At 37.4% G+C, this 23,262-nt stretch overlaps 1 protein-coding gene across 2 annotated transcripts; it reads left to right on the top strand.

Annotated features, from left to right (window-relative positions):
• The first annotated feature begins 300 nt into the window (after positions 1-300).
• NTMT2 (N-terminal Xaa-Pro-Lys N-methyltransferase 2) lies at positions 301-22,323 on the top strand. 2 transcript variants are annotated; one of them, XM_035280252.3, is made up of 4 exons: positions 301-567; positions 12,742-12,917; positions 17,995-18,244; positions 19,013-22,323. In XM_035280252.3, exons 1-4 carry the CDS (start codon positions 414-416, stop codon positions 19,234-19,236), a joined length of 804 nt encoding a protein of 267 aa, XP_035136143.1. In that variant the 5' UTR covers positions 301-413; the 3' UTR covers positions 19,237-22,323. The 2 variants fall into 2 exon arrangements, with proteins under 2 accessions (XP_035136143.1, XP_002760424.1); XM_002760378.6 differs by having other exon boundaries at positions 18,965-22,323.
• Positions 22,324-23,262: the final 939 nt, after the last annotated feature.

The following is a 23,262-nucleotide window of genomic DNA, read 5'->3' as shown; positions in this document are numbered from 1 at the left end:
TTGAAATGGAAATTAGGCTATTCCAATTTAGAAATCAAATTAAGGCAAATATTCACGGTGTTAACAGGCTGTGCTCTTGCCTGTTTCAAGTGGTGGCTAAAGGAGAGAGGCATGCTTTTTCCTGGATGAAGCAGGATCTCTCTCAGCCTGTTTTCATCTTTACTTAGCACCTGCTGGCTTGGAGTGGTGTCGCCCAAGCAATCAGACAGGGAGATGTGCCAACAGCCTGACCTCCCTCCCTCTCTGTGTGCTGCCCCTCCTTCCCACACCCCATAACAGCCTGTCCTGATATAGATGGACAGGGGACTGGTTTAAAATGACAGTCTCAAGTTCATTTAGGAAGAGAAGCCTAATTCAAAGAAAGAGCAAGGCAAGCTTCCTTTCTCTGTAGGAATCTTATTATCCCCTTTGTCATGGCCCACCTGGGAGCCCATTTTGCCTTTAGATCCCGCTGGCAGAAGACTGACGATGAACTTTGTCGACATAGCATGTCTTTCATCCTTCACAAAGCCATTCGCAATGACTTCTTTCAGAGCTATCTCTACCTGCTGGAAAAAATTCCCCTGGGTAAGTGAGTCTGAGCTACTAGATAAGAAACGAGAAATGACTGAAGGGACTGTGCAAGGTCATGGGGCTTCTAGAGGAGAATTTAAAACAAGGACACTTTTCAGATAAAAACTTCACAACCAATGTCACTGGGCTGAAATGTTTCAGTGGAATTCTTTCATGGAGAATACAAAGATTAAGTGCCTAAAATAGAATCAGGACTTTATTTTGGGATCTCCATGCACCTTCAGGCACCAAGATTTGCTTCTCTGGTTGTGCATTGTCTGAGTATCAGGCTTATAAAAACTCAGATATATTTAATAGTTACAAAACATTGTAATTGGGCAAATTTGATAACTCAAAAGATGAGAGTACCAATGCATGAATATATTGAATAAGAGTTAAAAAGACTGAATAATAATAGATCAAAATCTATTATTTTGGGTATGTGCGTATGCTTTTGTGTGTGTGCTTGTGTACTCAGAATCCTCTCTGGTCTTCTTGAATCACAAGAATAATCAGAGAGCCTAAAAGAAGCAGATTTTAGCTTGGTTTTTGAATATTAAGAGAAAAATAGTCTGTCTTCATTTTTGTTATTTCCTCTAGTTTTCAGAGAATTGGACAATAGAACAATAAAAAGCTTATCTGGTTTGCCTACTCTACTTTTCTCAGCCTCTGTAAAAGCAGTTACTTCAGGGCACCCTAAAAAGCACTGAAGAGGAAATAACTTACCATTAAAGAGTAAAGTACCCTTCTCCCTTTGATTTATATTTTCCCCCAATGAAAGCAAGAAGACTGCGTATCAGCCTGTTTTCTTAAGGTCCTCTGAAAGCCCCATTGTGTACTTGATGCGGTCAGGGTTTCCAGCTGTGGAAGCAGCTACATAATTCTTTGTATTGCATTCAGGCAACTGAATGTTAGCAGCCTACTGAAACCTCTTTTTATAAATCCATTTATGAGGTATCTTTAATTCTAAACATGTAAATACCTTCATCTCATATTTATATAACTTTCCTATAAAACTGTTTTTCATCTATGACTTAATTTGTTTCTCATAGTCATACTATGGAATAGATAGGGTAAGTTATCTTTATTTTTTTTCTGTCTACCTTCCCTCCTTCTTCCTTCCATTTTACTTTTTCAAATGAGGGAAATAAAATTTAGAGATGATGATATTTAATCTAGATGAAGTAACACCAAAGTAAAGACCAAAGTCCAGGGCTTTTTCTGGTAGACCACACTGCCCATGAGTAATTCTTTTAGGACATATAATACATATCATCTATATCCAAAAGGAAAAAAAAATAGAGCAGTTTATGTGGAAGGTGATGATGTCCTAGTCACTTTATATACTAGCAGCGCATTGCTTTTCTGGAGACACTCTTCAGGCCATATCTCAATAACAGTAGCTTGGTAGCCTTGGTTTTATTGGACCGGAGAAAGATATCAATTACAATGGCTAAGAAGAGAGTCATTAACAGGCAGATGTCTGCCAAACTTTAAAAATATTTACTAGAGAGAAAAAGAAGTCACCTTTGAAAGCAGCTGAAAATGAATTAAAAAGTTAAATACAATAGTCTCTTCTGAAAAGCAGATGAAAATTAATCTGGCACAGTGGACTCTAATTTATATTTGGCCTCAATCCCTTTTTTTATCCAATAAAATCATCTTGATTTTGTGTTTTTCTTCTTTGTAAATATGCTAATGGTTTACCAATAATTTTCAATCTTTAAAAAACATATTATCAAAAGGTAAAGTTTTTGACAAAATATTACATGGAAGCCCAATGTAAAATACAGGAAAAAGTGAAAATTTTCTGCATAGAATTGGGGGCAGGGCCCCTTTCTTGGTCTGTTCTCTTAGACTTACCAGTGTCTCCTGAGGCACTTCTGTAATACCTGTGGGGTTCCATAAACACAGTTTGAAAACCGTTACTCTATTCCAAGCCAACATTGCCTTCATTTTAGTTATTTGCAGCTTTCCACAAATGGGCATTGCTTATTTGCTCTGACCCTGATGATTTGACTGGAGTCAGTTTCCCCTGAGAGTCACAGCTAGCCTCATTCACAGTACCTCTTTGATGATTAGAAATTGAGGGCTATGTTAGTCAGTATGGACTGGGATATGCTGCAATAACAAATTAACCTTGGAATCTTGGTAGCTGAACACATACAAATTATTTTTTTTCTTGCTATCATTTTCAACATGCATTATTGGAGGTGGAGGGGAGATTATATTCCACATAGATATTCAGGGATCCAGGATGATAGAGGCTTTCCCAGCTGGAACATCAGTAGTTACCAGGCAAGGGAAGAGAGCAGCCAAAGAGAGCAGCCAAACTTTTGTCTACTAACTCTTAAGTACTTCAGCCCCAAGGAACATCTATTACATCTGTTTAGAATTCATTGACCAGAACTACAAGAATGTTGGGCAATATGAAGGGAGCACGAGTATATCTGATCACTAGCAAATGTTTCTGCCACAGGGAAAAATACTGTATTTTAGAGATAAAAATACCAGACAGTTCTTATTTTTTTATCAATTCAGTCATATTCAATGTAAGAGACATTTATAGAATTTCATTATTGTCAAAATACTCTGCATTAGAAAGGATTCCATTCTTCAGGATTTTATAATGTGATAATGCATGCAAATCTACAAACAACTGTGTAATCCTTTTAAACTAAGGGTGCAGGGAAATCAGGCTGTCAGTTCTGTGAATACTTAGATTTTTATAACTTTTTCCTACAATGGCAGAAGCCAAATGTTCAGAAATGAATCTGCATGTAAGCCTTATCTGCCAGTCCAACTTTTATTCAATTAGAAAGCTTCCCTTAATCCTTGATTCACTCATTTAACTTTGTTTTTTTTTTTCCGGGAGGTTATAACTTATATTTATGCAATGTATTTGCATGTTCACCTATTGGACTCTTATTTCCATGAGAATAGAGACTCACCTATTTTTCCCTCTTCTGTATCTATTTAGCATTTATCATGGTTCCAGGCACATAGGAAAAACTCAATAAATATTTTTTAAATGAATTAAATGGCTTCTTACTAATAATCAATTGCAGATCAGCAAAGTTCTGAGTTCAAATTTCTGCATTGCTACTACTAGAAGCCTAACCTCTGCAAGTTACTGAAGCCTCTAAGTATACTTTTTCTTAAAACTATAGCAGAGTTGTTTGAAGGATTAAATGCAGGTATATACATAAAAGTCATTCTCTTCAGTAAATATTAGTTTCTTTATTTCCTTCCGCTGAGCCAGGCTTCTTTTAAAGTCAACATGTAGCTTTCTCTAGATCAGGCACTACCAAAGACAGTAAATATAATTCAAAGGATAAGAGTTTTCAGGCTGCAGTATTAATTATGTTTTTCAACCTCAAAATAAAACTCAGCCAGAAGAGATGCTTCCTCTCCAGCTCTGTTGAGGTGTTTTAGAGTCAGCTTCCTCTACTCTTGATGATTTCAAGACTTCATAGAAATGAAAATAAAGCCCTTCTTTCAAAAAGGTTAGGGAACTTCTCCTGTAGGGTCTGCACAGAGAGTTTGTTGTTTGGGGTAATTATATGGAAAGAACGGTGGCTAACCAGACTCTTTGATTCCTTCTTTCCTTCCTTCCTCTCTCCAACTGCCTATATTAGGCAGCCAGTCTCACTCCAGCACACTATGTGGTGTCATTCATTCATGGGAAATCTGCTGAAACATCCCTGGCAAGCTTCAGAGATTCATGGAATAGCAAAGACATACATACTAAAAATCTCCAGTGGAAGACTTAGCTATGCTGTTGAACATAACAGATCTTCAGAAAGAAGAACAAGCCCACCATTGTTCTCAGTATTTTGCATATATTATCTCAGTTCATTTTCATAACATCCCTATTCGGTGTGCTGTTATTTTTCCATATTATATTTGAAGAACTGCTGCCCAGAGGAGTTAAGTAACTTGCCGAAGAGCCTACGGTGGTGAGCTGAGTAGCAGGATTAGAATCCAGGTGATCTAACTCCATGATCTTTTTTTAAGCACTGCATAATACAATGTAAATGAAAACTTAACTAATGTGGGCAGCAATATAAGTTTTACCATATTTTATGATTTGACAGGAAGGGACAACAAACATAGCCTATGAAGAGCATTGGCTTTCTATTGAGATAATCAAGACAGGCAGGCCAATAAGTAGGTTTATATAATTTAGTTACACCAACCAAATTTCTGTTAGAAACTTGGTGTGTACAAATTTCCCAAAAGAGGCCATTCATGAGCCAGTAGGAAATAGAACAGGAAAACAAGTTATTATAAATCTCCAGTGTGTATACCAGTGCTCAAAGGGCACAACTGGAGATGTTGTGATAACATCTCCATGTTTAGTAACAATCATTGAGGGATCCATGTTTAGTGACAATCATTGTGCGATTCTTCTAGTGCTATCCACATTTCTGAACACATAGAAGTCAATTAATATTCATTAATTATATTATTGAGCAAAGTCTAGTACTCTTAGACATTGTTAAAGCCTTAGCCCAACTTCATGTGTAGAACAATGGTTCCATGTGAATTAACAGAAAGACCAGGAGCTTTGCATTTAAATAGAGACATGCTAGGACCTGGTTATAGTGTTTCCTTTCTATGTGATACTAAGTTACTGAGTCTCTCAGATTCTCTTACTCATCTATAAAATGATGATTATAATTCTAGTCTTATAGAATCATTGTTAAGATTAAGAGAGATAATGTGAAGAGATGACACGAAAGTACCTAGCGTAATGTCTGGCACATAGGAGGTATCCTCCCTTGCACTGATCTCTTTTCAGAAGAATCAGTCTCTGAGGGGAAATTAACTCTGGCTTTTAATTTTGATGGCAAAGATGTAGATTGTTTAGCTACCCCTTTGCCATCAAAGTTAAAAGCCACAGTTAATAACAACATTTCTTATAAAGCACTTGGAACTTCCAGAATAAAACTTGCCATACAGCTATTGGTATATCAAAAATTTATTTCATTCCTTTGCTAAGCACGGCTGCACAACTCATTGCACAGTGATACATTTTCAAATGTTTATCATTACCTATGCAATACAAATGCTGCAAGACCATTATTTCCTCTTTCAAGCAATGAAGAAAATATAATTTTCCTTTTAATTTAGCAGATACATTTTTAGGTACAGAGTACGAAATGGATGATCTATAGGTTTTCTAGTTAAATGGACCTAGGTTCAAGTCCCTGATATATGACTTTCTAGCTGCTTAACCTTTGGCAATTTAGTTAATCTCTTAATGCTTTGGTTTCTTCTTCTGTAGAATAGATATATAATGTTTATCTTACATATTCAGTTTGATATAAATGTTTTACATATGCATTACATGTTAACATGTTTGATCAATGATAGTTACTATTTTTTAATTATTTGAGTATGCCTAATTGGGAGGACAGGTATTTCATAAATGATACCAAAGGTGTGACTTATGTGCGCTTATGTCGGTTAATCCCTATAACGCTTCAGCTCTTTGCTGAAACCATATATTAGTCAAACCAAAAAACTAGCTTTTATTCCATGAACATTCAAAGAAGGCCCATCATAAAGTTAGCATAATGTTAAGTGCTAGGGTTACAAAAAAATAAGATACAGCCTCATCCTGAAGAGTTTAGTGTAGGAGAGAGACCTACACAAAGACTTTTTTTAAATGTGGTAACAGAATGATAGAGACCACTATGAAATTTTACAGAGGCGCAAAGGAAGCATGGGGACTGCTGAGTCAAATCTCATCATGAAAAATCTGTCTTCAGCATCTCCATTTGACTTCTGGCCTTCTCAGATTTGATAGTAGGTCAGAAAGAGAGTTCAAGAAAGTATAGAGAGTTAGGAAGACACTCAGCATGTAGGTAGGGGATAGATCTCTCACTAAATTTGAGAAAGTAGATTGTCCTTCCCTAATTTAGAAGTCAGGAAACACTAAACTAGCCCTCAGTAGAAAATAAAAAAGCCCCATACAACTTTTAGAATAGGCAGTGCCCTATTTTAGAGATAAGAAACACCAGACACTTAAAGCCTACAGGGAACAAATAAAACCTAGAGGGTTTCCCTGAGCAATTCAGAGACTTGGTAATGACAGGTTTCTAGCATCCTGGAACACTTAAACCTTGGATTTCACCAGAAACACTGACAAATTCCCACCTCTCCCCACCCACTGTGGGTGAAAAATAGAATGAGGAGGGTAGGGGTAGCATTTATTGAGCTTCTACTCTAGGTTAAACACCATACTAGGTGTTTTCACATGCATTATCTCATTCAATAATCCCATCAACCTTGTGTGACAGGTTCTGATACATTTGAGATATCTGACCCACCCAAATCTCATGTTGAAAGGTAATCCCCAGTGTTGGAGGTGGGGCCAGGTAAGAAGTGTTTGGGTCGTGAAGATGGATCCCTCATGCCTTGGTGCTGTCCTTACAATAATGAGTGGGTTTTCCTGAGAGCTGATTGTTTAAAATTGTGTGGTACTTCACCCCACCTTTACTTCCACTCTTGCCATGTGATGTACTTGTTCCTGCTTCACTTTTAGCTATGAGTAAAAGTTCTCTAAGGCCTCCTCAGAAGCTGAGCAGATGCCAGTGCCATGCTTCCTGTAAAGCCTGCAGAAATATTAGCCAATTAAACCTCTTTGTTTTATAAATTACCCAGTCTCAGGTATTTCTTTAAAGCAATGTGAGAATGGCCTAACACAGACAACCGGTACTGACGAGTAGAGCATTTCTCCTGAAATGCCTGAAATATGGAAGCATGTGATACCTGAAAATGTGGAAGTGACTTTGGAACGGGCTAATGGGAAGAGGTTGGAAGAATATGGAGGGCTCAGAAGAAGACAAGATGATGAAGAAAAATTTGGAACTTCTTAGAGTTGTTAAATCATTGTGACCAAAATGCTGATAGTGACATGAACAGTGAAGGCTGGGTTGCTGAGATCTCAGATGGAAATAAGAAACTTCCTGGGAACTGGAGTAGAAGTCACCCTTGTTATGCTTTAGCGAAGAACTTAGTTGCATTGTTTCCATGTCCTAGGGATCTCCTGAAGATTAAACTTATGAGTGATGACTTAGCATATCTGGTGGAATACATTTCTAAGCGGCAAAACATACAAGATGCAGCCTGGCTGCTTCTAACAGCATAACCAAGATTTAGAAGCAAAGAAATGACTTAAACTTGGAAGTTATATTTAAAGGGGAAGCACAGCATAAAAGTTGAAAATTTGCAGCATAGCCATGTGGCAAAGAAAGCTTTTGCCAAGGAAGAATCCAAGCAGGTTGTGAAACAACCTCTTATTAGAGAGATTGGCATGACTACAAGTGAGGCAGGTGCTAATAGCCACGATAATGGGGAACAGGTCTGGAAGGCATTTCAGAGATCTGAGAAGCAGCCTCTCTTATCACAGACCCAGATGCATAGGAAAACTGAATGGTTTCATGGGACCAGGCCCAGGGTCCTGCTACCTGTGTAGCCTCAGAACTCTGTTCTCCATATCCCACTCCAGCTCCAGCTGTGGCTCAAAGGGGCCCAGGTGAAGCTGAGGTATCTGCTCTGAAAGACAGAAGTTTTGAGCCTTGTTGGCTTCCACATAGTGTTAAGCCTGTGGGCGCACAGAGTGCAAGAGTGGCAGAGGCTGCCAAGCCTCTAGATTTCAGAGGATATATGGACAGTCCTGGGCACCCAAGAAGCCTGTTGCAAAGGTGGAGCCCCCACACTGAGGTAACCTTTACTAATGTGGAAGAGAAATGTGGGGTTGAAAGTCCCACCCAGATTCCCCATTAGGGTACTGCCTAGGAAAAGTATCCTTCATGGTTAAGGTCTTTTGGAGTCTTCTTGTTGCTACTTGCAGGCATCTGCTGCATGCCAAAGCCATTGTTTTGTACTATTCTTCGAGCATGCAGCCATATGACTTAACTCCCCTGTGCTAGGTTGTAATCTCCAGGAGAGAGATTGAGCTTTATGTTTATTTCCTAAATGTTGTATTAGGGCTTAACAACTGAATTATGAATAAATGGTCTTTCAGTGTAAACTCTCTTGGATATTAACCTTTTCCCGAAATTTCATCTTTATTCTCCTTCAGAGTAAATGAACTTGTACTCTATTTTTCTTTTCACTGCAAGTAACCAGTTGAAAGGTCCTTGGGAATTCAACTCAAAATGTAGGTCAAGCAATAAATACTACACTAAATAAAAAACAAATAGTGTCTAGTTTTTGTCTTGAACTACCCCAAATTTCACAGAGACATTGCAATTTTTTAATTAGCCAGTATATATATTTCTGTAGTAAAAAGCCATGTGCTGGTGACTGATTAATTTATCTGAGTCAATATGCTCAATTGCAGAAGCTATCAGGAGGGGAGAACCTGGGGCTGAACATGACACCTCATATATCTTTTTTTAGTGACATGCTGCTGCCAATTAGGTGAAAATGAGAACTCAAGCCCATAACCATAAAAGCCCACCTATTGAGTCTGATGCCTGCTGAGATTGGCATTCACTTGTGGTCTAAATGTTGCTGGCATAATGGACCATTCCTATTTCTAGATGAAGGATTTTAATAGACTGTACCAACCAGTTGACTTAAGCAGGTGATGATGAGTGTGGCTGCTTTGCTGCTTTGATTGGATCAAGAGAGCCCTGGGCTATGGCTTGCCAATGATGTCAGAGCAGCACCCAACCCTGGGCAGCCTCTGTGAGCTGTGATTTCCTAGCCTGATTTTCTGAGACATCCAGGATTTGGAACAGTCATATTATTGGTGATGTCTGACTTTTGTCATCCCTGTTGAATTTATAAGCACTTATTAAGCCACTTGCTGTGTACACAACACTTTACCAAGTGCTAGGGAAAGGAGACTGGTGTAGGTCCATGGTTCTCACTGTTTTTGAACATAAGGACCATCCTTTTAATGTTATATTTTCTCAATTAGTAGCTAATTTGTGTATAAAATGGTGAAAAAGCTTCTATGTATTTATTAAAACTTTTAAAATATTTGTATTTTAAAAATCTATGCATATTTAATATGTACAGAGGATATAAATAATATTGCTGGTCTCTGGAAAATGATGTACTATATGGAAACTGATTCTTGTTCTTGTTATCCCTGTCATCAAATTCATGGTGATTCAGGGTACGAACATTGGCTCCAGTGTCTCCAAGTTGGAAAATGCCCATATAACTCCATAGATGAACATAGTCATAGTAATATAAGTGGTGATTTTTAGATTTTTAACTTTTAGAATCAAATTTGGAACTACGTAATTGTTTGATTCTGAACACTGTCCCATGTCTCAGTCGTAGGATTATTTGAAGAAAAATGTTCTTAAAGTGAAATAGGTATTTTTCTTTTTGATTTTTTTTCTACTCAAATTTATGCCATATTTTGGCTTGCTTCATGCCCTGATCATAATATTTTTGAACCACTGTATATTTTTCTTGGGCTTTCAATTATCTTTTATTTTTGATTTCAATTTTCTTAGGCTTTCAATTATCTTTTATTTTTATTTTGGTTTAGATTACAAATATGTCTTCCTTAGAATATTTCTAATATCTCCTTGCTTCTTGCCTACTCTATTGCCTTGGATCTAGGTCATTCTACTTAAAGATATTATTTTTGAAGCCTATGCTTTGTCTTGTAATATAAACTGATTTCTTTCCAGATTTGATACATATCTGTCATTTTGGGATTTCTTTTCCTTGGATTCCTGGTTAATTACGTCATCTTTCCTCGTGCATCTTCTCTTGATTGTAACTCATTGGGCTGGAATATAGCTTCAAGAATCTTCTGAAGAATGAATCTATAGGAGGTAAATATTCTTTGACAATTTGACTGGGTATTAATTTCAAAAAATTTGATCTCTGAATATTGGTGGCACTGTGTCATTGTTTTCCAGTGTTTCTGATGAGATCTGTGATATAAGCCTGATTCTAGTCTTATGAACATAGAGTTGCCAAATAAAATACATGATGCCAGCTAAGTTTAATTTTAACATAATCATCAAATAATTTTTAGTGTAAGTTTTTACCCTGGAATGTGTACTATTTCAGGCATACTTATACTAATAAATTATTCATTTTTTGTCTGACGTTCAAATCTGTGTGTCCTATTTTTTTCCTAAATCTGGCAACCCTATTTGAAGGTCAACCACTCTTTCTCTTCTAAATGACTTTTAGATCTTCTTATTACTCTTTGTGTTTTGAAATTTCTTAAAGATGTGCTTAAATGTGGCTTCAAAAAAAAAATCTATGCAGCTCAGCACTTTGTTGGATCTTACAATTGCTTTCAGCTCCAGGGAATTTTCTTCTATTACTTTCTTTAATGATTTTCTTCCCTTCATTTTATTAGTTTTCTAGAATTCTAATTAGCTTGACGTTGGGCCTTTTGAATTGCTTATGTAAGTCTAGTCTTCTTCTGTTTTGCAAGTCTTTTTGTTTTATGTTCTGGAAATTGCTTCAACTTTATATTTTAAAATTTTTGGTTATCAAAACTTCAATTTCTAAGAATTCTTTATTGTTCTTTTGATTATCTTCTCAGAATCTTATCTTTAATTTATGGATGTGCCTGTTCTCATATCTCTTCAAAGATAATGTGAGTTTTTTGTTTTATTTTGCCTTAAATTCTCATCTATTTCTGGAACTATTTTTGTTTTCTTTGAGTTAAATTATATTTATCTGAATCTTTGTTTTTCAGGATGCTACTTTATTCTCATGTGTTTGCAGGTCATTGTTTATCCACATTTAAGAATAAAAAACAAGGTAAATGATTCTAGGCAATGGATAAGGTTTCCTGTGTTTTGTACTTGTCCCCTAAATAGAGAGGAAGACTAGAAGCCCTACATGTGCAGGTAGATTTTACCAGACTCTGATGGGAGTAAGTGATAGCACTTGGAGTCTTCTATATGTGAAAATGAGTAGTGTTCGAAAATTTTAATGCTAACTGGTCCAACTCTTCCTAGGCAATTTATCTATTTATTCTTTTTTAAGACAACAGACACATTTTCCTTTTTTAGGGTTACAGCTGTGCTGTCTCTTGCTTTTAGGAGGGTGCACTTGTCTTTTTACGTGGTTGTTCTCCAGACAGAGTTTTGTTTAATGCTTTTTTTTTTTTTGGCTTTCATTCCCATTCTTACACTTGCTTTCCTGTTGATTCTAAGTCTGGAATGTAATTTCCTCTTGTGACTATTTTGGTCTGCAAATCCTTTAGCTTTGTTCCATCTGCTTTTTGTTTTCCAGAAATTTATTGGAATCATGAATCCATCAGTGATATCCTCTCATTTTCCTCACTATTATGGATTTAGTGTTTTAAGAGAAATCTCAGGGAATATTGGGAGGGAGAGAAGACAAATGCATATACTCAGCCTACAATCTTGAACTGGAAGTTTCATCCTTCAATCTACTGCTTATGATTTCATTATGAATGTCTTCTGATGAAAATATTTTATATCTGCATGGGTGAATTTTGGTTTGCAAAACACACTCACATGTACTCTCATGTATTCTTCAGACGTTGGAGCACATATTTTTATCATACATTTTTGAAAATAATGAAATGACAAACTGTATGTGAATGTGCCTGGCACACTACCTAGTACAGAATGGCTGCACAATAAAATTATGTCTCTTGTTACTAATTTACTTTCACAATGTAGAGTTTAAGGACATTTCTGTAATATTGGTATGAAGACATATTTGGATATGTGTTGCTTGAAAAAGATACAAAAACAGTTACCTGTACCTTATGATTAGAAGTAATTTTTTCATTAAACTTTATTATAAGCTTAATGAGAAATTTCTCAGAAAACATTTGGAGCTCAGAGATAAAACTCATTACAAAATTGACAACATTCTTTATCTTATTGTAGCTAATACTGTTAAAATTTTTAGTACAGTGATATAGCTATGGGTTTATTAAACTATAGTTATTAAATCATGAAAATGCTACATAATTGTAATTTATAGAGTAATCTCTGAAGATCAGAAGAGATAGGAAGTTTTCCCAGCATTACATAGCATGTAAGTCACAGAGCTAAAATTCAAACCCAAATCTTTTGATTTCAAACCAGTGCTCTTTTATCCACAGCACAGATTCACAGGTTTTTTAAAAGGAAATGTAATGCATAAAACTAAGCTTTTTAATCTTATAAATATTAATAACTCTTAATAATGTTTCATTTGCAGTGAAATTGTATGCTTTAACAAGCCAAGTCATCAATGGTGAGATGCAGTTCTATGCCAGAGCTAAACTTTTCTACCAGGAAGTACCAGCCACAGAAGAGGGTATGATGGGAAATTTCATTGAATTGTCCAGCCCAGACATCCAGGCCTCTCGGAAATTTCTTAGGAAATTTGTTGGGGTGAGTTATTCAACTACAGCTTAATGAGAAGGCAAAGTCCTTGCAGACATTGAGCTCACAATCCTCTGTGTTGTTACTTAAGTCACGACTAAGCCATATGGCTCAGCCAAGAGTTTGGCCTGAAATCCAGTTTTAAGATGTTCAGAAAGGATGAACTATTTATGATATGATAAATGTCGTATCACTGATTTATCCCACTTGGCATTTCACCATCCTATTGCCAACCAATCTAACATGCTTCAGAGGAAGGTGAATTAGCAGTGTTGATATAAAATTTGGGAATATTGAAGACATCTCTTTTAGAGTCTCATAAACATTTGATACTCAAATGATTGATGAGAGATCATGCCCTTTGGGATCTTGGATTGACTTACTGATTCCCTGTAATAAGAATGAAATGTAGGAAGGAAATACATGAGTACATTCAGTTTAAAAACAATGAAAGTAGAATCCTAAGAGATCGAGACCATCCTGGTCAACATGGTGAAACCCCATCTCTACTAAAAATACAAAAAAAAAATTAGATGGGCATGGTGGCACATGCCTGTAATCCCAGCTACTCAGGAGGCTGAGGCAGGAGAATTGTTTGAACTCAGGAAGCGGAGGTTGCAGTGAGCTGAGATCATGCCATCGCACTCCAGCCTGGGTAACAAGAGCGAAACTCCATCTCAAAAAAAAAAAAGAAAGAAAGAAAGAAAGAAAGTAGAATCCTTTTATACTATTTTGTATATAGTTTTGATTTTACCTTGAAAGAATGTTATTCTTTTGTAGTCTTGCATTGAGTCAACCCTTTCTTCCTTATTTTCATATCATATGAAGACAAAGAGTATATTGTAGGGGTCAAAATTTTGGGCTTTAAGGCCATCTCGGTTCTTCTGCTTAATGTATAAGCAACTTTGAGCTTGTTACTTAAATGCACCAAGTGTCAGTTTCCTCACTTGTGACTAGGGCACATCAATAGAAGCTACTTCACAGGATAATATGGAGATCAAACAAGATAATATATGTCAGGTGCCTGTTTTAGTGCACAAAATTAGTACCCAATAAATCTAATTTATTGCTATTACTACTAATAACAGGCTTTCATATAATGTATTCATTGTATTTTAAGAAACTTCTTCATTTAGTTGTTAGAAAAGACTTATCCCCCAAGATAAAGCTGCTGTTAGTTATATTAAGGATGCAAAGTTCTAGTTGGTAACAGGTCTTATTCCAATACATTACAAAGTCCTTGGTTTGGCATTTGGAGCCCATTTTATTCTGATAAAAGAAACATAAACATTAGGCCATGGGGTTAGGTCATCACCTGATTTAGTAGCAAAACATAAATATCTCTAGTGTTGAGGTGAAGTTCACTTCAAATCCAATCTTCCTGGCGCACCCAGTGTGTGAGTCCAGAGCCTGACAGTAGAAAAAATGTGATCAGGATGAGGTATCTATGGGGGCCAAAGTGTCTGGACATCAGCTTTAGCCATAAAAGACTAGGAAGTCTAGGGATGAAGACCATGGATATTTACAACTTGGAGTATTTCTAAATCAGTGCTGCTGACCGGTTTCACTGAATGCTGGTTCTGAGTCAATCTGCTAAGCATTTTGGAAGCATTATCTCATTCATGCCAATTCTTGGAGGTAAGTGCTATTATTAGCTCTGTTTTTACAGTTGTGGAAACTGAGGCTTGAAGAGGTTAAATAAGTTGTGAAGATTACACAGCTGGTAAGAGAAAGAATGGGGAATTAAGCCCAGTCAGGTCTGCCTGACACCAAACTTCCTGCTCTTAATCACAACATATTTTTTCCATTTGAAGCTGAGAAATCCCTGCTTTATTTATTTATTTATTTACTTATTTATTTGGTGGACCACAGACCTCAACGCTCCTCCAGTCTGGCTGAAAGCAATCCCTCCTGCTTGCCTCATGGTGAGGCCGACTTTGATCCCAAAGTATTTCAGAAGCTTAGTTAGTAATCCAGCTGTCTTGTCACTCTGTGTGGAATGCCAAGCTGACCACAGGGATGCTGGTCAGACAGAGCCCATAAGCACGCCCACAGACCTGGGAAAGGAAACAGCCTTGCGCTAGCATATTTATGTTGGAAAAGAGGCAGCCTGCTCCTTTGAAACAAATATAAGGAGTCCTTCTTAGTAGACAAGGCTCATTGTAAAGCTGTGACTTCTAAGGACAAACACGGTCCTTTTTAAGCAATGATATTTTGGTACTTTGACCTTCATGCTGTAATCTGCTAGATTAGCATTCAGGTCAAGATACAAAGAGTTACGGACTATGAGTATCTGACATGACTTATTCTTGTGTCAACTGCAAAACAAAAGATTGTTTAATTTGAAGTTTTGCTTTCCTTTCAACACAGGGACACGAGACAGTGGGAAAAGGTATTTAAACTAGTTGCAAATATATTTACTTTAGCAAATAAACAAATGATACCAAGATGATGTCAATGCTGTAGTCGGTAACTTTCCTGTCTTAGCCTTCTAGCGGGTGAGAGCAGTAATTCATAAAAAGTCATCAGTATTTATTATTTGACATTTCTCAGAGATTGGATAGCTAAAAAAATCTGGGTCTAGCAACTTGTTATATTTTATCATTTTTATAGTGATATAAGGCCCTTTCATTTTAGTTTTTAACTCCACTGAATAAATCTAAAATAATGTTCTTCAAAACAAAATACATAAGCAGAATCCAAACTAAACTGAAATTCCTAATAGTGTTTTACTAGTTTATATGAACTCATAAACATGGCATAATAAATGAAAATAACAAAATGGGTTGGGCACAGTGGCTCACACCTGTAATACCATCATTTTGGGAGGCTGAGGTGGGTGGATCCCCTGGAATCAGGAGTTCAAGACCAGCCTGGCCAACATGGTGAAACACCATTTCTACTAAAAATACAAAAATTAGCAGGGCATGATGGTGCATACCTGTAATCTGAGCTACTCGGGATACTTAGGAAGAAGGATCGCTTGAACCTGGGAGGGGGAGGTTGCAGTGTGCTGAGATTGCACCACTGTGCTCCAAGCTGGGAGACAGAGGGAGACTCTCCATCTCAAAAGAAAAAGAAAAAGAAAACAAAGACCATCTTGTTTTGAAATCACACGCTGTATGTAGTTCTAGTCATATTCATTCAAGGGCATCAGATCTCAATACAGTCACAGTTTCAGGCAGCCATGGTGTCCAATAAAGTTCATGGTGCTTTATTATTACAGGATTCTACTTCTAAAACCACTTTCTACACTAACAAGAGCAACATGACCAATGGAGGCTTCTAGGGCCAAGTAAGAAAAATCTGAAATGAGACTCTCTTATTAAGCCCACACATTTGTAGTAAAATCATTGCTAATAACTTAAAATTTCTCCATATACTGCCAATTTTTTATGTTATAAATTTACTTAGAAGATGCTTCTTTTACAGCATACATGCCTAGGCCTTCTTCTGAATTAATTCAATCTAAATTATATTTGAATGTGACATGTGGCATAGTGTAAGTAGAAATGGCAAATGCATGGCAATATACTACCACTTTTCCTTCTCATGCTCGAGACAGGCATCACTAATCAATCATAGATCTCTTTTCTGCTGAGTCTAAATGAAGTCTTATAATTCTTTTTAACACAGCATTAGACAGATACTACCAAGGGAATCAGAGTTGACATCCCTAATATAGAACTGGCTTTCGATTCAGACAGTTCCTATTCATTCTAATTCTGCCACTGACTATGTAATATTAGAAATCTGAGTTTTCTCATCTCCAAAATGAGGATAATCTATATTGTTGAGTTTTCTTATCATAATTATTATAGCTAAGAGCTTGTTATGTATAAATAATAATTGTGGCATTATTCCATTTGAAAAGAAGCTACAATTCCTTTACTTTTTGTTCTTCACCATACTTTTCTAGCATAACGAAGGCCATTTGGGTGACTGGAAAGCTGCTTTTCTGATGTTTCTCTCTGTTTGTACTTCACCTTTGATCCTTAGCCAATTTTTTTTTATTCTTAGTTCCTGAGAAATCAAGAGTAAGCTTTTCCCTTGAGATCTTGATTGGCAACTTCAAGTATCTTGTTACTGTAATTTCTAGCACAAAACCTTTTCAGCAGCCATCCCAATTATGACCAAATAATTTAGACCAGCTGAATTTTCATAAATCAGAAAAGTTTTTTAAATTTTACAGAAGCAAGTTTGAGAAAGTTTGCTTTGGCGGATTTCTCCTTACCCCCACCACCTTCCAATCCCCTCACCCCCAGTTCATTAATGCACAGACCTACTTAAAAAACCGTTTTTAGAATTTCATGTCCAATTAATCATGTAGTTTCTGGTACCAAAAAAACACAGAGAACAACGGTTAGCATTAAAGGACACACGGAAATGTTGCTGAAAGTGCCCTTTATCCATGTGAACTTGCTGTGTGCCATCAGGGCTGTATTTGAAATGAAATCCTGGCTTGAGAATGGAACAGTTAGCATTGTTCAGCTCAAGTTCTCAAACTTACCATCAACCCAAGAGGAGTAGCTAATTCAGAGCCTTCAAAATTAGCTTAGAAAAGATAAAATTCAATTATCCCAAACTGAAATGTTTCCATTGAATGAATCCTTAAAGTAATTTTAAAACTCAGAAAGTTTCTTACTGCTTGGTTCTTTTTTGCTTACATGGCAGTAATCTATAGTGCAGAGCCATTTAGCTGTGGATTTGTCTCAAATTTACAGTCATTAAGGTTTTATCTTCATAGGGCTATCAATGGCTCATTTTTTGGAGAAAATTGCCAAGTGTTTAAACCTAAGATATTATTTTTTAAAATCTCATTTATAATTCTTTATTTGGCTAAATAAAGAAAGCAGAACTACAAATGTTTCAATATTTTTTGAAAAGATAATTGAATGTATATCTTGATTGTGGTAGTGGGCGCATGGCTATATAAATATGTCCAAAATCATCAAATTGTACACAAAAAATCGTACATTTTATTGCATAAGTTTTACCTAATAAAGTTGATTTAAAGAGGTAACTAGGGTGTGCAAGTTTCAAGGATGGGTCTCTGCACTTGAAGTATCAAGGTGCCTTTCTGCAGGGGCCTGGGAAAGCTGGAACAGACTGTGCCTTGGACTGCGGCTCCGGGATAGGAAGGGTCAGCAAACACGTCTTATTGCCTGTTTTCAACAGTGTGGAGCTGGTGGATATGATGGAATCCTTCCTCTTTGAAGCCCAGAACTATCTGCAGATCAAAGGTGACAAAGTAGAAAGCTACCACTGCTACAGCCTGCAGGAATTCACACCCCCCTTCAGGAGATATGATGTCATCTGGATTCAGTGGGTCTCTGGTTAGTCCTGCACGGTTTTACCTCTGCTCTTCTCCCCTTCTCAGCCAGAGAATGAGAGCACAAGGGAAGAGTTAGCTGTAGTACTACCAGCACTTAGCTAGCCTTAGGTGTCATGTGAACTCCCACAAAGCTTTGATCCTCCAGATTTCTCCCCTGACATTCTCTGTACAAGAAAATTACGTTTCTTCCAGGATTTACACTGGTTCTCGAACCAACCTAAATGGAGCAAGTGCCTTTGGACCAACCTAAATCCTCGAAGAAATATAAATACTTGAAAAAATTTTTAAAGTGCAGTCAAAAAGGTTAATCCCCATTTATTGGCAGAACTAGACATTCTTAGATTTAAATCCCCAGGAAATGAGACAGCATGAATTTGATTTTGGGGCATGTGTGTGTGTCACACAAAGAAGTGGTTATAGAGGGGTTCTCCAGGGGACATGGAGGGACTCATGGGGTAGAAAATAATTTATCTCAAGCCTATGAAGTTGACAGGCTACATAGGATAATGAATTTTATAGACAGGGGACAGGGCCTTCTCTAGAGGATATGTGTCCTCTTATCTAAATTTTCAAAGCCTCCTGTAACTAAACGAGGCTATTAAATAACTCATGAATGAGTGAACAAATGGTCGCCTGATTCTTAGCTGTGTTCTTCCCTACTCACCTTCCATCCTCTCCACCATTTCATCCTATTCCCCCATCCACTTGGTCCCCCTTGTAGGGCACCTGACTGATAAGGACCTTCTTGCCTTTCTTTCCCGGTGCCGAGATGGCCTGAAAGAAAATGGCGTCATCATACTGAAGGACAATGTGGCCCGTGAGGGTTGTATCCTCGATCTCTCTGACAGCAGTGTGACTCGGGACATGGACATCCTCCGGAGCCTCATAAGGAAGAGTGGGCTGATGGTGCTGGGCCAGGAGAAGCAGGAAGGCTTCCCAGAGCAGTGCATCCCCGTGTGGATGTTTGCACTGCATAGCAACAGACACTCCTGAAAAGCAGTGCGAATGAATGATGGACTGGGCAGTGGTGCTTTAGGACAGGGTTGCTCTCCTTCCAGGTGCCCCTTGTAATGCAGATAGGGATGGAGAGAGAAGGGATACAATGTATGTCTCAAAATTATTTATGATATAATATGTACATGTTTTCAGTAATGGTATAATGCACATACTCTGATGAGATATGCACAAACTAAAAAGGAGTGAAACATCAGGAAACATGCTCTAAATCTGCTTGTATATGTCTACATTGTACAAGCATGCATGAAAACAGAAGGCATAAAGGACAGCTGGCCTGAATCAATATTTGTAAAAATTGTCTTTCACAACATCCTAGGCAAAAATGGTATTTTTTTTTCATCACAAGATGAAATTAGCATTCTGTGTATCAAGGAAAACAAATAATTTAGCCTTTGGGGTTGTTCAAATAAAGCATTTGTATACTCAAAAAAGAAACAATCTCCACATGTTCCAAACTGTCCTGTTCCCTGATGATCAGTATTATACAGTATTCCAGGGGAGGTGGGGGGATGGGAGGAAATCTAGACTCCTTTCCCTGCCTTCACGTCCGCTGCATTATCCTTCCTTCCTCTTTGGTACTACTACTTCTCTTGAACAAATATCTCCATCTAATTAGGAAGGCTCTACTCAAAATAATCTTGTGAAAACAAGTCCATTATTTAATTTTGTCTTTAGCCTTTCTCTTGGCAGAAAAGGTATTTTGTTTCACTTTCTATTTTGGGTCAGTTTTACCACCCAATGATGTAATATGGTTGTAACTTGATAACACAAGTCTGCATTACAGTGATGGGGAAGTGTCTCCTTTCAGGAGAAAATGTCGTGCCCTGAAATTTCAGCCTTTAACATATAAGTAAATGTCATTGATAATCTAATTTTAGCCTTTGGTTTCCAACATTGCTTGCTTCATTGCAGCCGCTCCTCGTCTTGACTGATGTGAATGTATGTTGGAAAGAGAAGTAGCAAAGAAATGGACAAGGAAATAATGAACCTGAAAACTGAACTAGCTGGATTTATATGACATTGGTTTAATTAAAAATAATCTAAAATTATTTTTAAAATGTAATTCAATTTTTATTAGTGGAATGCTAAATATAACTGCTGTAGTCTTTAAAACACTTCAACATTTCACATGGAAGTACATATTTGTGGTTGATATGTATTGAGCCTTCCATGAAATGCAAATAATCAATTTAAGTAAAGAAGATAAACTACATGGATATGCTATCATCATAAAAATAGTATTTTTCAGGTGACAGCTCTCATTGAAGAGGAAAACAATTATGATAAAACATTTAGTACCTTGTTGTAGCTTTAGCTTGGTAGTTTCATTTAGTGTGCTGGAAAATTATGTCACCTACTCTGCTCTTGGTACCTTCCAGCTGTGTGTTATTTGCCATGTTCTAGGGTAGCATGCCGCTCAGAAGCTTTGACAAGCAAGCCAGGGACCAGAACTAAATCAAATGGTAAACCATTACCAAACAGACTAAGTGCAACAAAACAATGGTACTAAGTGCAGCAAAACAGTGGTTTTAGGCCTTTGTAATTCTTACAGCAAATTAGCAGAACCTTCTTTTTAGACCCATATTGGGAATTTTCTATTTCTTTTACACGATTAACTTTAAATCTCTTAACTCTTGACTTTCTGCTTTGCCAAAATTCATAAGCTGATTGACTGACATGGTTGTGCTGTGGGCTATGTGCTGTGGGTTATTCTCTGCTCTGGGCTTCTGAGCTTATGAAGGAAACAACATAATTTTCTTGCAGATACTGGTATATGATTTTTAACTCAATTGGGTCATTGAGATTGATCATCATTCCCTTTTCTCATCCTAAATCACATATTGTTTTCCTCAGAAAATTTTCAGGTTTTTATTGCTCTTTACAATTTCCCAATTCCATATCTATGCTTAATTTAACTGAGAAGTAGACACTGGGAGTAAATCACATCAACACCCCCTTTTCCCCTGACCTGGCCTTATATTGTTAATAACAGGTATAAGGTAGAGTGTGGCTCGAGAGAAACTGGAGCCAGGTCATGCACACTATAGGTCATGTTAAGGTTTGGACATGTTATTCAAGGAACAAGTGGAAGTTCTTGAAGGATGCGAGTGAAGGGCTGATTTTTCTGCCTTTGGGAGTAGAGTTGCATATAACTGTGGAAAGGAGACATTTAGAGTGAGACCTACTCCAGTCCTCTTTGATCTAATCGAGTAAGCCAAACACACTGCTCCTGCTTATCAACACATCTGAAAGCTAGTGACACAAAAGACAACCTACATTATTTCCCAAATACAGGTCCATAGTTCAGCTGCCTCAGAATCACTTGGAGAGACATAGAAACAGAGATTCTCAAACTCGATTCCTGGAAGAGTATGGTTTTGTTAAGTTGGTCACTGATTCTGATTACTAGTTTTGTTTGAGGACACTGATGGGGAAGAGGTGTGGAGCTCGACTCCTCAGAACCACAGAAAGGTAAGGTGAGGGAGGCAAAAATATGGGCCAGGTTTAAGGGAAATCACTGGATGATGACATCCATTCTCCACTTTGATGCCAGTCCTTCTAAGATATGAATCTGATCGTGTTATGTCTAAACTTCCTTTTTTTGAAACTTTTATTTTAGGTTTGGGGGTACACATGAAGGTTTGTTACATAGGTAAACACATGTCACAGGGGTTTGTTGTATGCACTGTTTCATCACTCAGATATTAAGCCCAGTACCCAATAGTTACTTTTTTCTGCTTCTCTTCCTCCTCCACTCTTACTGCTCAAGTAGACCCCAGTGACTGCTGTTTTCTTCTCTGTGTTCATAAGTTCTTATCATTTAGCTCCCAGTTATGAATGAGAACATGCAGTATTTGGTTTTCCGTTTCTGCATTAGTTTGGTAAGGATAATAGCCTTCAATTCCATCCATGTTCCTGGAAAAGACACAATCTTGTTGTTTTTTATGGCTGCATAGTATTCTACCGTGTATATGTACCACTTTTACTTTATCTGGTCTTTTATTTGTTAAAAACACATGCTTTGAATGAAGAGACCCCCCCAAACAGGCTTTGTGTGAGCAACATGGCTGTTTTATTCACCTGGGTGCAGGTGGGCTAAGGCCGAAAAGGGCGTTATCAGAGGGTAGTGGGATAGCAGTTGGTTTTATAGGTTTGGGGTGGGCAGTGGAAAGTTACAGAGTAAGATCAGTTATAGTGGTGGGGGGAGGGGCAAGGAGTATACATTACCATAAGTTCATTTACAATGGTGGGTGGGATAAGAGTTAAGATGGTATGTTGGGACAGGGAGTATTCACATTATTTTATCATAATAACAGTTAAGATGGCAAGGGTGGGGTGAGGGGAAGCTTATGTTCCCAGGAAGGAAGCTAAGAAGCTCTGCTGGGCGATCAGGGATAATGGTGAATGCCGGCTGTGGGGGTCAGGGTAGTAGTGATCAGACAGGCAGGATTTTAGACTTTCTGAGTCTGGGCTTGCACATGGAGGCCTGACATTATTGATGGGCATTTACGTTGATTCCATATTTTTGCTATTGTGAATAGTACTGCAATGAACATTTAAGTGCATGTTTCTTTAGGATACAGAGATTTATATTCCTCTGGGTACATATCCAAATGAGATTGCTGGGTGAAATGGTAGTTCTGCTTTTAGCTTTTTGTGGAATTGCCACACCACTTTCCACAATGGTTGAATTAATTTACACTCCCATTAACAGTGTGTCAGTGCTCCTTTTTCGCTTCAACCTCGCCAGCGTCTGTTATTTTTGACATTTTAATAATAGCCATTTTGACTGGTGTGAGATGGCATCTCATTGTGTTTTTGATTTGCATTTCTCTAATGATCAGTGATATTGAGCTGTTTTTCATGTGCTTCTTTGCCACATCTATGTTTTCTTTTGAGAAGCGTCTGTTCATATCCTTTTGCCCAGTTATTTAATGGGGTTGTTTTTCCCTTGCAAATTTATTTAAATTCCTTACAGATGCCAGATGCCAGACGTTTGTC

The sequence above is a fragment of the Callithrix jacchus genome, chromosome 18 (genome assembly GCF_049354715.1).
Source record: "Callithrix jacchus isolate 240 chromosome 18, calJac240_pri, whole genome shotgun sequence".
In the NCBI taxonomy this organism is placed as follows: domain Eukaryota; kingdom Metazoa; phylum Chordata; class Mammalia; order Primates; family Cebidae; genus Callithrix; species Callithrix jacchus.
This window is presented reverse-complemented; position numbering and strand designations above follow the sequence as displayed.

Bases quoted from the DNA above. Each gene is read 5' to 3' on its own strand.
- NTMT2 (XM_002760378.6), top strand. From the start codon at position 414: ATGGCCCACCTGGGAGCCCATTTTGCCTTTAGATCCCGCTGGCAGAAG. The intron at 568-12,741 runs GTAAGTGAGTCT...TTTCATTTGCAG, and splicing joins GCTGGAAAAAATTCCCCTGG to TGAAATTGTATGCTTTAACA. The intron at 18,245-18,964 runs GTTAGTCCTGCA...TCCCCCTTGTAG, and splicing joins CTGGATTCAGTGGGTCTCTG to GGCACCTGACTGATAAGGAC.